The sequence below is a fragment of the Dermochelys coriacea genome, chromosome 20 (assembly GCF_009764565.3).
Source record: "Dermochelys coriacea isolate rDerCor1 chromosome 20, rDerCor1.pri.v4, whole genome shotgun sequence".
Classification (NCBI taxonomy): domain Eukaryota; kingdom Metazoa; phylum Chordata; order Testudines; family Dermochelyidae; genus Dermochelys; species Dermochelys coriacea.
Window position 1 is genome coordinate 16,599,627 of NC_050087.2, and position 13,052 is coordinate 16,612,678.

General features: G+C 54.3%; 1 protein-coding gene across 1 annotated transcript in view; it reads right to left on the minus strand.

The window, feature by feature from the left end:
- The window catches only part of CACNA1A (calcium voltage-gated channel subunit alpha1 A), a 155,932-nt gene that overhangs the window by 42,522 nt on the left and 100,358 nt on the right, over nt 1-13,052 (minus strand). Inside the window, 7 exon segments of the mRNA XM_043506938.1 lie at nt 5,343-5,426; nt 6,954-7,064; nt 7,340-7,504; nt 8,528-8,729; nt 9,389-9,529; nt 10,922-11,082; nt 11,568-11,667. Of these exon segments, the coding sequence (XP_043362873.1) occupies nt 5,343-5,426; nt 6,954-7,064; nt 7,340-7,504; nt 8,528-8,729; nt 9,389-9,529; nt 10,922-11,082; nt 11,568-11,667 (964 nt within the window).

A 13,052-nucleotide genomic window follows, 5' to 3' on the forward strand; every position in this document is an offset into this window, starting at 1 on the left:
CCCTTCTCCCCACATTCAGAGGGTGGGAGGGCCAAATGGAGCAGTGGGGCTGTACTGGGTGACCCCCTGGCTTCAGTGGAAGGTGAAGGTACTCAGATGCACAAAGTGTCCAAGGGCCTTGCCTTGGTGCTGCTTAATGGGGAATTCTCCCCAGCAGCCAAGAGCACAGGTGGACTCCCTCCCTGCCGTCTGTGGGAAGCCCTGCCGGGCAAGAAGAAACCCCTTTGTTTCCAGGGAGCAGCTGTGTAGCTGCACAACACTCACCACAGGACGCGTGCAGCTGCACAGCAGACATCACAAGACATATGTGGCCACACAACATGCACCAAGGGACTCATGTACAGCCGCACAAGACATGCCACAGGACCCTTGTGTAATCTCATGACCCAGGCCATGTGATCCTTGTGCAACAGCCAAATGTGCCAGAAAAAGCTTGTGCAATTGCACAACGTGAGCCACAAGACTTGTGCTGCCACACAACATGCACCACCAGGGCTCCATACCCAACACATCCCATGTGACTCTCACAATTGCACAGAACAGGCCACGTGACTCATACATAACATAGCCCAGAGACCCTTGTGTAGTTACACAATGCACAGCAGAGAACTTCTGTGTAATTAACACCAGGTCCAAGGGCCTGGCTGTATAATTACACAATAGATACCATGGAGCTGTTGTGTACCTACACAATATACAACATAGGCCAATTCACCAATCCATGGTTCCCTGTATTTGGGCATTTCTCTCCAGTCCCCTCCTCACCCCGCCGCACATGTGGAGGTCTGCCTGCTCCCTTCCCTAGAGAAACTGCCCTGGTGTGTGTTCCCAGAAGCTGTGAGCCATCCCTCCAAGGAGTGAGTGTAACATAAGGACTCTGGGGGGGGGGGGGGGAGCATGCGTCAGCACCTCTGGGGGTGGTGGCACCAATTTATCAGCCTCCCAAACTGACTGAGAAATCAAACAGTGAGGCTCATGCGGGAGCACGGAAGAAAAAGGCTCCCCACCTCTGCAGAGAGAGAGAGAGAGAGAGAGAGAAAGAAACGGGGTGGGGGGGAATGGAGAAGGGAGGGGATCTTCCATTGTCCCACCCAGGCAGCTCTTCCAATATTCTCAGCTCCTTTCCACCCTCCTCTCCACACCTTTGCCCCCTTCTCCCCTCTTATGTCTGAATGAAGCTACAGGGTCCCTCCCCTTCAGCCCTTGCCCCCTACCCCCTTTGGTTAATCCCAGACGACACAAGGCAGAGTTGTTGACCTGGTTTCAAGCTTGCCCCAGACGCTTCCTTCTGGTAGGGCTCAGTCCAGGTCCTGCTGGAATGGGGGGAGGGATCTGTGTCACCCATGGCAAAGATGGCAGCCCCTTGCGGTCGCCTCGGCAGAGAGGGGCCTGGGGAGGAGAGAGCAGTGGGGAACAGCAGCAGAAGGGCATGGGGGGAGGGAGAGCATGTGCTAGCATTAGGGTTGGGTCTGGAGGCAGGGGAGGGAAACACCTAACAAGGCAAGTGGGCAGCGTGTGCACGCACAGATCGGCCTGTGAATGTGTGTGAGGTGCATGTACAGGCAGCAGTGCATGAGCGGGGATGGGTGGGGGGGGGGGATAAATGTGTGTGGGATGTGTGTACACGCCTGGGGGAGGTGTCCACGTGTGACGGATGTGTGTATAGGAGCCCATTTCCTGTGCACATGTGGGGCCCAGACAGGTATATGCCCTTCTTTGCTCCTTCCTGGTTTCCATCTCCCCTGCCCATCCTGCACTGCATCTCAACCAACAGCGATAGGGGGAGTAGTCCCTGCAGGTGTCAGCTGCTCTCTAGTGAGGCAGCCTTGCCCTCCTGGTTCGTTCTTCCCTCCAGTGTGCTCGTGATCCCAGCCCCCAACCCTCAGAGGGTCAGCGCCGGGTCCCTGAGAGTCCTCAGCTAGCTGTAGATCTAAGCCAATACCTTGTGCAGAGGGAGAGGTTAGAAGCCTGGGGACCTGCTGTCCCCACTCTGTGCACCCACTGGGATCTCCCCAGGATCCCTCTATCTGGACAGCCACCCGTCCACCTGGGGTCTATCCCTTGGTCCACCCACATTTCTATCTAAGGATCTCTCCGTCTCCTTGAGAATCCAGACTACCCTTTCTCAGGAGATCAACCCCTGGATCTGGGGAATCTCTCGCCCTCCGACTCAGAGCCAGCCCCCAGTTTGTAACATGATATCACTCAGCCTACACTAGGCCCTTTGAAGAGAAAGACACAAGTACAGAGACTTTTTCTTTTTTGCTGCTTTGTTTCAAAGATATGTACATCTGGAGGAAAGAAGAAGGGAGAGAGAAAGAGAGCGAGAGAGAGAGAGGAAGGAAGAAAAGAGAGCAGGTAGCCAGCTAGCTGCAGGCAGTTCCCGTGCAGTAACTCATGCAATGCGGAGATGAGAGAGTGCTCTTAGGTAATGCATTTAGGCTTCAGAAAGATATTAAACCAACCGGATTCTAGATGTAGATGTTGAGATGAATAGGAGGAGAGGAGTTGGGGGCAGAGGGAGAGATTTGAGGGGGTTGTTTAGTGTCACAGGTTGATTGGCAACCAGGATAATATACAGAGATGGAGCGACAGATTGGGGACGGGGTGTTTTGTCATGGGGGTGGGGGTGGGACGCGGGAGAAGTTCAGAAATATAAGTTGGCATGGATACACAGACCAATTCATAGATGGACACATGGATTTTTCATAGTGCATTTTGATTGGATGACATTTTCAGAGGGTGTCGCCCCAAAATAGCACAGTATAAAGAGACAGCATGGAAAGAAGGTAAGACAAGAGAGACAGTCGTTATAGAGAGCACACAGCATGAGGCAGGAGACTCCTGACCCACCCGCACAGGGCAGCGCCAGCACCCAACCCCACGCCCCTGCCTGCTGAGGGGCCACTCTGACGCAAGGGAGCGAAGGGCGCGGGTTCTCCCCGGTGCTTGGGACCATGCCCTCTGGCACAAGCAGCCAGCCTCCATGGCTTTGCCACCTCAGGCGAGGTCTTCATCCTCATGGCTCCTCCCTCCCCCAACCCTGGGAGATGGGTCAGGAAACTGAGGCACAGAGAGGGGAAGAGATGCTCCCAAGATCAAACAGCAAGTCAGTGGCAGAGCTGGGATGAGAACCCGGAAGTCCTAGTTCCCAGCCCTATGCTCCAGGTACTAGGCTCTTCTGCCTTCTCTGGGGCTATCAGCCCTCTGTGTACAGTTCCACTGGGCCGGAGGGTATCCAGAGGCCAGCAGGTTCTTGGTTATTTCTGAAGGAAGGGCCCATGGGCCATGTTCCCTGTTCCCCCCAGCCCTCCAGAGTTTGCACTGCCGCAGAGCTCTCCTGCCAGTTCGGGTATATTGTGTTTGCATGGTACAGGCCATCGAGGTCAAGAGTAGGTAGAGAAGGCAAAGTTGTGCAAGGGACCAGCCCCTGACAGAGGCATCACCCATGGCATGCAATGGCCTGGTAGGGCGAGGAGGGGCCTTCGAAAGGGACTTGTGTGATGGGCTGGATTGGCAAAGGTCCACCCACCAGCAAACCCCACCCCTTGCTGCCAGGTCCTGGCCTCTCATTCTGCCTGCCTCTGGGATCCCACTGGATGCCCTGAGCAATGCCAGCCCCCTCCTCTCTCCAGACCCACAGACCAGGAGAACCCAAACCTCACAAGTGCCACAAGGGAGCAAAGACCCCATTTTGGTAGAGACGAGCGCTAGGGCAGACTATGTGGCGGCTGGATATGGGTGGGCAGACAGGTGTGTGAAATGCCAAGGGGAGTGGCTTACACTCCTTTTGCACACCTACTGACTAGAGTGTTTTGCACACTGGGGGTTGGAAGGCAGCTCTCGGAAGACAGTAAGACCCTTTAGAGCAGCTTCACTGAGATCAGTATCTGGGTCTCTGTCACCAGGGGATCCCAGGAGGGATAGGCCTTGCCTGGGGTCGGAGTCGGGACACCTGAGTTCTATTCCTAGTGCTGGGGGTGTGGCCTAGTGTTTACAGCAGGAAGGAAGAGAGGTTTAGGACACCTGGGTTCCCAGCCACTGGGTGGGAGGGAGTGTGTCGTAGTGGTTACAGGAGGAGACTGGGAGGGAGGTCTTCTGGGTACTATTCCCAGCTCTGCCACTGGCTCTCTCTGTGACCTTGGGTGACTCACTGCCTTGCTCTGTGCCTCAGTTTCCCCATCTGTAAAATGAGGGATAATTATACTGACCCCATCCTGGAGGATTAATTAACACTGGGGGAGAGGCTCTCCAGGTGCTAGTTGGTGGCAGAGATGGAGGAGACCTGCTAGATCATTCAGTTCGTCTCCTCAACCCACCCAAGGCTACTTCCTGCAGTTCTATACCAGGGCTAATGCCAGTTAGATCACAGGCATGGCCCCTGCTCCTGTACCCTGCTGCCACCCACCCCCTACACTACACTGAATTGTAGACTCCCCTCAAATTTGCCCAAGGTATTTTCTCCATGACGTTCACTCCACAAACAGGATGATCCCCAGGCACCCCGGGAGAGGTCCCTTGCTTACTGCTCTGAGTTTGGGCTGGCTGAATTCTCTCCAGGTGGGATTTGAACTCCGCCATTGGCGGCTACCAAGGGGTGAGGGCCTCAGCAGCAGGCTTTCTGCAGAGGGCGATGGCCAAGTTCAAATCCAACTATCAGTAACGTGTGCGCGCCCGTGTGTGTGTATCAGGGACTGTTCCCCTGCCTCCTGGGGAACATCCCAGGGCTGCTTTCAGTTTTCTCTATCTCTGCCTTCCAGGGGCCAGGCTCTGCTCTCAGCTCCACCTGTGCAAATTTGGCATCACTCCAATGAACACTGAAAAGTGACTCTGGATTTATGCTGCATACTGATGCCCAGTTAAGTGACTCCGGATTTACGCCGGCATACCTACCCCCAGTGGAGTGACTCCGGATTTATGTTGGCATGCCCACCCTCAGTGGAGTGACTGGGGATATGGCATGTGAGATCAGAACCTGGCCCTCACTGAATCCATTTCAGGTGGGCAGGAATGCCCAGCTGGGTTTGGTTTTGACTCCATCTGCCTTGGCTTGGTCCCTCAGCACTTGGGGTTGTCCCCAGAACACGAATTCTTGGGCCTCCTCGTATAGAAACTGCACGGCTCTCTTCTCCCCACGACGGCTCTCTGGGATGACACTGAATGTGGCTCCAACCCAGCTGTCTCCCTCGCCCGGCATCTGTCCTTCCTTGGGGCCAGGCACAAGGGGGTAAAAGCCCATACTGCAGTTCTCGTGTCTCGCTCCCTGTGGTGCCCCCCTCTGGCGAGCGTCCCCCTCTGCTTAAGCTAAGGCCATAAGAGAGGAGATGGCGTTTCGAACTTACCCCAAACTCTGTCACTAAGATGTCTGTGATGCTACCCAGAACTGTGACAAAATCAAAGATATTCCAGGCATCACGGAAATAATTCTATAAAGAAAAACAAAAACAAAGGACGAAAAGGAACAGCAACACAGCAGCAGACATTCAACAACATTCACGACGGAAGCGACAGCAACGAGAACAGAGAGTCACCCCCTGGCCCCAGCCCCGTCTCCTCCCTGCCCCCAGTGCCCTGACGCCGGCCGCCGGGAGAGCCCGGGTTACCTTTTCGGTGAGCTCCAGTGGATCTGGCAGGCAAGAGGGGAGGGGGTCGAAAGGGTTAATTTAAAGGAGCGGTGGGGGTATTTCTTGGCACCTTGAAATGATCCTGGGGTGGCTGGCATGACCGGGGCCTGATGCTGATCTCAGTTACCCGGGGGAATGAGGATGGGGCAAGGACTGTGGTGTTACACTGCTGTGTCATTAGTGTAAGGGCCAGACCAAAACTCCACTGAGATCAGTGGGAGCCTCTCCACTGATTTAAAGGGGCTCTGGATCAGGACCCCACCTATGAGCAAAATCAAACCCAGATCTCTGGCCCCCAGTATCAAACAGCTAAACCCAGGGGGCCCCCTTCCCCTCCAATTGGAATGGACAGTTAGATGGACATTTAAAATGAAAGAATAAAACACACAGGACCAGAATATGTTACTGTTGCTGGGATCTTCCCGGCCAAGGGACAGAAATGTGTCCTTGGCTGGATTCCCCGAGCAGGAGAAGAAATCACAGCCCTCTCCCACCCCACCAGAGCCACCAGTCCCCGAGCTGTCCATAGCTCTGTGGAGCAAGCCACCAATTGATAAATGAACCCAGCACAGCAAACACAAGGGATCATGAGAAAACAGCCCAGTTAAAATAAGGGAATGGGGCAGGATCAAAAATCAGCCACATTTTCTGGGGGAGATTCATTCTCTCTCTTCCTTTCTCCCTCTATCAGCGTCTGCTCTCCCTGCCAGACCAGCCTGTGCTGCTCCTCAAATCCAGCCTCTTAACCTCCCTGAGCGCTCCTCTCACTCGCTTGGCTCCTGCCTGAACGGAAGCTCAGATCTCTCTGTGCCGGATGGAGTGGGTTCCTTGCCCTGAGCACCTGCACCAATGGTGGGAGCCTCAAACTCCCAGGGAGCTTCAGCGAGCCATGAATGGAGATTGGACTCCTTCATGTCTCTTGGGGAGACGATGCTAATGGACCTTACTGGTGGGTCATTTCTCCTGTAGCCCCTCTTTATTTTGCTCCCCTTAATCCTCATTATAGTTCCCTGAACCACCCAGAACAACCTACCCCATTCCCTGAGCTGGGGTGAGCTTACAAAGTGCTTGGAGAAGCCTTCAACAATCACCTCTTAGTTGCCAGTTGCCACCATCCCCAATCACTTGGTGGCAAGGTGTTCTGACACTTGCCCACAGGACGTGGGGGGGAAGACTGTTAAATCTCCGTCTGGTAAAGGGGGGAGGGCGGGGCATGGGGTTGGAAGAACAGGTGGAGAATCCCCTCCTGCGGAAGGAGCTGGGTTCTGTCTTTTATTTCCATGGTAAGACCCCATACTCCCTAGCGGAATTGGCTGTGGAGACACCTACCAGCACTCCAAAGGCCATGATCTTCAGCAGACACTCCAGGGAAAATAATGAAGTGAAGACGTGGTTGAACATCTTTAGCACATCCTCATAAGCAGTTGAGGCCTTGTCGAACTAAAGGCAAGAGAAGAGAGAGCAAAACATCAGCCCCACAGGACAGGACAGGTCCCCAGGCCACAGATCAGCCCCACAGGATGGGCCAGGTCCCCAGGCCACAGATTAGCCCCACGGGACAGGCCAGGTCCCCAGATCAGCCCCATGGGATCGGGGGGATGGGGGAAATGCCAGCTATGCAGGAGGGGCCCCATGTTCGCTCTGCCAGGCATGGTACAGCATGGCATTTCATACCTTGGTCAATACTGCCCCAGTCCTACAAGGGGGTCGCTCACCTTCATCATTAAGACAATGGTGTTGAGGGCGATCATGGCCATGATGGTGTACTCGAAGGGCGGCGACACCACGAACTGCCACATGCGGTACTGAAAGCTCTGCTTGTTCTGAGGCATGTGCCGGGTCAGGGGCTTGGCACTGATGGCAAAGTCGATGCAGGCTCTCTGTGGAGAGGACAGACACAGCCACTAGAGCGGGAGGGGCTCATGGCCACCAGCGTCAGGATGGGCGCGGGGGGGAAGAGGATACAGGGGCAGCCCAGGCCGAGAGACTCTGAACTGGCTTAACCCCATGCGTGAAGGACAGCTCGACCAGGTGCCCTGGTCTAACGCTTCTCCGACCCCTTTGTGGCGGGTCAGAGGACGCTCTCTGGCCTGTGTGAAGCGGGAGATCAGTTCAGATGATCATAACAGGGCCGGCATAAATCAGCATTTCTCCCATGAAGTGAATGGAGATTTACACTAGCTGGCGACATGACCCTACGCACTGGTCATCATGGGGACTGTCCCAGCTCTCTCAACTCAAGCCCCCACAGGTTCGTCATGCCACCTGAAAGAGCTCAGAAGCCACTGGTTTCCTGTGGCCCTTTAGGGAAGCTCCTTGCAAACCATTGGCCTTTCTCCAGTGCCCTCTTCTAAAGCTCACGACTGCTCCACGTCCTGATTCACAGATGCTACAGCCAGAAGGGACCCTGCTGTGACCCTCCTGTCTAACGTGGGCTATCCATATGTAGCTGCTGTAGTTCTCTCTCCCCTCCGCTTGCTGAGGATTTGAACCGACAATCTCTAGCACCAGAAGCAGGAGCCATACCCCTGCCCCACCAGGCCATCTAAACTGGGAAACTGAGGCAAGGAGAGGGGAAGAGACTTGCCCAGGGTCACCCAGAACGTTGGGAACAGAGCTTGCTCATTAGCGAGCTTGCAGGGGGCAATGGGGGAGCTCTCCCCAGTGGCTCCGTGGTATAATCTAGCCTTGTGCCCTTCCAGGCAGCACATCAGCATTGGGGAAACAGCCTGAATTCCTTCTTCCATGATGGACACAGGCCCTGCAGCAGCTGATCCAGGGCATGCCACGGTGCTAATGGCGAGATGCATGGTGGCTGGGGCATGGCCGCTGGGAGCTAGTGTAGGGGCTGCTGTTGGGGAAGCAGGGACAGAGTGGCATGGTCCCCCTGACTTGGACTGCACCTCGTTCTTCTCCAGGCTGTATTCCTCCATCATCTTATCCCCCTGCTCCTGGAACGTGATGATGATCAAGGCCACAAAAATGTTCACGAAGAAAAATGGGAAGACCACGAAGTAGACAACGTAGAAGATGGACATCTCCATACGATAGCCGGGGCTGGGGCCCTGGTTCTCATAGGTGGCATCCACCGAGTGTTTGAGGACTCTGCAGTGGGGAATGAAGGAAGGTGGAAAGGGAAGGAAAAAAGAGAGAAAGATAGAAATAAGAAAGGGTAGGAGAGAGACAAATAGCAGCAAGGAGGAATCAGTTCAGGCCCAATAAAAATTCTCGTCCCCAGGTAGGCTTATGCTGTGGTAATACCCTGGTCATATGGATGAGGAAAAAGCAGCCTAGATCTTCATCTGGTGTAACTCAGCACAGCTTCAATGAAGCTATGTATCTATACCAGCTAAGGAGTTGGCCCTACGCTCACGCAGCAGACGAGTGGCGGAGCTGGGAACAGAACCCAAAAGTCCTGAAGCTCATGCACACGCCCGTCTTTCCTTTTCACCTACGCCTTGGGAAAACTTTACAAAGGTGAGGGGCTACCATTCTCCCCATTTTACAGATGGGGAAACTGAGGCATGGAGAGGGGACATGACATGCTCAGGGTCACCCAACAGGCCAGCAGCAGAGCTGGGAACAGAACCCAGGTCTGCTGAGTCACAGTCTGGTGCTCTAGTCATTATGTCTCACTGCTCCAGGCTGAACCAGCTACATTCAGCTGCGATCTAAGCGATGCTTCGCCCAGATCTGAGAGAGAAAAGGGTTAACCCCAGCCCTCTCCTGTACACACTGGTCCACCCCCTGTGGCAGCTCCTTACTGTGGCCAGCCTTCCCCCGTGGACACAGTGAAGAGAGTCAGGAGTGCCCACAGCACGTTGTCATAGTGGAACTCGTATTTCTTCCACTCCCGCTTCTGGGCTTTCACTTCGTTGTCCTTCTCGTAGACCAGGTATTCGCCCCTGGGGACGAACAGACACCATCAGCTGGACAGCCAGGAGGGCTGGGGCATAGCACTGGGCTCCTAAGGCCAGCTCCTGATCTCACTGACTTAGGAGTAGATCCTGAGTGACTGGCTTCACGCAGGCTAGGGGGCTCAATTCTGCTCCTGTTTGTGCTGGCTTCACGTTTGTGTAATGCCACTGCAGCAATTACTGATCGACACCCCCGTCAGCAAGTAGGGACTCGGAGCCTTTGCCGTGGGCTCAGTTCTGCATCATGCCTGTGCAGACCTTGGGTGCAGTTGGGTGTGGGAAGGCTGACAAGGACCCGATCACAGCAGTCTGACCCCCAGCCACCTGGCCCACTGTAACTGAACCTGCAGGTAGCTCACTGGTACCAGGTCTTAAAAGGCGTAGGGCCCCTCACTCCACCACAGCCCCTTCCCTCCCCTATGTCAGCTGGGCCAGAGGGAACTCTGAAGGAGCAATCTCTGGCTGTTTTCAGATCACTCTATATGTCTCATAATCCACCCCACTAACTTTAGAGCCTGATTCTGATCTAATTTTCTCCAGTGTCAATAAGCACCACTTTACCGAATCCTGGGAGCTACCCCAGAGTGAGTGGAGAATCAGACCACTAGAGTCAGACCTGCTAACCCATTTGGAGCCTCTCTCCCTGGTGTAATCTGAAATAGCCCCAATGATGTCAATGGAGCAACACCAATTCACACCATCAAAGGATCTGGCCCCACTGACTCCACTGCAGCTATGGCCAATTTACACCAGCTGGGATTCTGACCCCACTGACTCCAGTGGAGCAATGTCCGTTTACACCAGCTAGGAGTCTAATCCCACTGACTCCAGCACAGTGATGCCAATTTACTCCAGGTGGGGAGTCACCCGGGTGTCACTCTGGTGTATGTGAGAGAAGCAGGCCATTGTAATTTCTACCCCATTCCTTACATGTCCACTGTGAATCTGTCCTTAAGCTCTGCCTTGCTCCACATAGCTGAGAGCCACAGGCCAAGGAAAGCTGCCAAGAGCAGGGTCATGATACCAGTAAGTGGATGGGAGACACTAAGGGAGCGTAGGAACGAGCCGGGCTATAAATCAGGAGTAACTCCACTGAAATCAATGCCACTGGGCCAGTGCAAACTCAACGCTAAGTGAGCAGAGGGGAGGTCCAGGGAATGGGTCAGGCACTGCCTCTGCATTGGCCGCCACCATTGTGTAGCTAGGCTACCTGCCAAGCGAGCAGAAGAGCTTTGCACCACTCCTGGAGGCCAAACGGGACTATGGGGAAAAGTGAGGCCACCTGCCGAGAAGGTGGCTGGGGAAGCAGAAGTGTGAGGAGCCCAGGGATGGGTTGGGCTATGGCCAGGTGCTGAGAGACAGAGGAAGGTGGCTCCGTACCTACAGTCCTTCTCAAACTCCTTGGACTCATCCGTGCAGTAGAAGAATTTGCCCTTGAAGAGCTGGACGGCCACCACGGCGAAGATGAACATGAAGAGCATGTAGACGATGAGGATGTTGAGGACATTTTTGAGAGAGTTCACCACGCAGTCAAAAACAGCCTGGAAAGGACAGGGGGCCCCAGTCATGACTGCATGAGGACTGCAGAGTCCAGACTAAACTTGCTCCACCCTCGAGTCCCACTTGGCCTGGTCCCATCTCCACATAGCCAGAAGACAGCCCCTTTCCCAAGCATGGCGCTCTGCAGTCAGGTCCACCTGGCCCATTAGGAATTGGCTGCCTATTTTTGAGGGGTTAAATGCCCAGAAGCACTGAGGTCACAGACCAAGGCCGTGTCAGAGCTGGGGATAGAATCCAGGAGTCCTGCTCTACCCCACGAGACCTCCCAGAATCAAGAACTGAACCCAGGAGTTCTGACTCTGCAATAACAATTAGACACCACTCCTTCCCATAGCTGGGACTAGAACCCAATCTCCTGTCTCCCAGCCACCTTTTCTGACCCCCCCACCTGCCCCTGCAAACCCCTGCCGCTCCCCTCAGGCAGCCACAACTCCTTTATGTCGCTCTCAACCATCCCTGCACCCACCTTGAGCTTTGGCAACCGCTTGATGGTTTTCAGGGGCCTGAGGACACGGAGGACACGCAGTGATTTGATGGTGTTAATGTCCTTCCCTTTGCTGCTCCCTCTGTGGAGACACGTTGGGTGGGGGTGGGAGAATGGGGAGAGAGAAGGGTGATAAGGCCCAGGCCCCTTGTGCCATTCTAGACACAGGGTTCTTCACTGAGGTCCATTCCCTTGGACACGGGGCACCCATCTGTTGGTGGGAGACTCTGGGTTACTGGGTCACTCCCAAGTGACTCATCTACAAGCCTGGGCCATCCCTAGCTCTTTTGTCTCCTCCTCACCTCTTGCACTCATCCGCTGCCATTAGGAGGTGCTGTTATCACACATCACCAAGCTGGCCCTTTTCTCACTATCCCAGAGAAGGTGGAGCTCAAAACCCTAATCTATATATTTAATGTATTCTGTCTCTCCACCTATGTATCCGCAGTTTCTAACTAGCCATGCATCCATGGACCCATCCATACACTCTACTTACCTACCTATGGTGTCTTTCCATCCATCGATGCATCCATCCATCCACTCTACCTATCTATCTATCCACTCTACCTACCTACCTATGATGTCTTTCCATCCATCCGCAGACAGACCCTGTGTTTCTCTCTGGTTGCCTAGCTCCCAGTCTGTCCTGGCTGGCATCACCCTAAGTGCTGGTCCACAGTGAGCAGTCTTGACCACACAAATCCCACAGTTGAGGGGAGTGTAGGGTGATTTAGTTTGCCCAACTGATGGGTGGCATCCAGGACTGGGGAACACCTCCACTCCAGCACCCCACCAGAAAGAAAATCCTGACTCCTACTACAAAAACCCATGCAGTTCATTCTCCTCACTGGGATGTCGTCATTCAATGATGAAATGCTGCAGTCTGAACAACCACCTCGTTCTTTGTCTTAGAAGTCATCTCCACAGAGCCAGCAGCACTTACCAAACCGTGCTTTGCAGACACCTCCACAAAGAGAAAAGGCAAGGAAGAAGGAACTCCCCCACTGGGGAGCAGGGAGGGGCCCTTCACCAGGTGTTTGCTCTTCTACAGCATCTTTCATCCAGGGACCTCAAAGTTCTTTACCAAGGTCGGTATCATTATCCCCATTTGACACATGGGGAAACTGAGGCACTGAGTGGGGAAAGGACTTACCTATGGCTACTTCAGGAATTAGTGGCACAGGCACAAATTGAACGCAGGAGTCCTGGCTTCTGATCCTCTGCTCTAACCACCAGAACACACTCCCACTCCCCTGGCTCCCAGTTCCCTGCACTAACCACTAAAGTACATAGTCCCCACTTACAAACAGCAGTGGTAAATGGCAAGCACCGTAAGAACAATGGGGTGGGTCACATCCAGGGAGATGGGGAATTCAGTCTGATCTATTCAGTAGTTTTCCCCACTGTGAAATCATCCCCCCTCGCTGCACACACATGATTTTTTTTTATACCACTAATGGAAGGGGC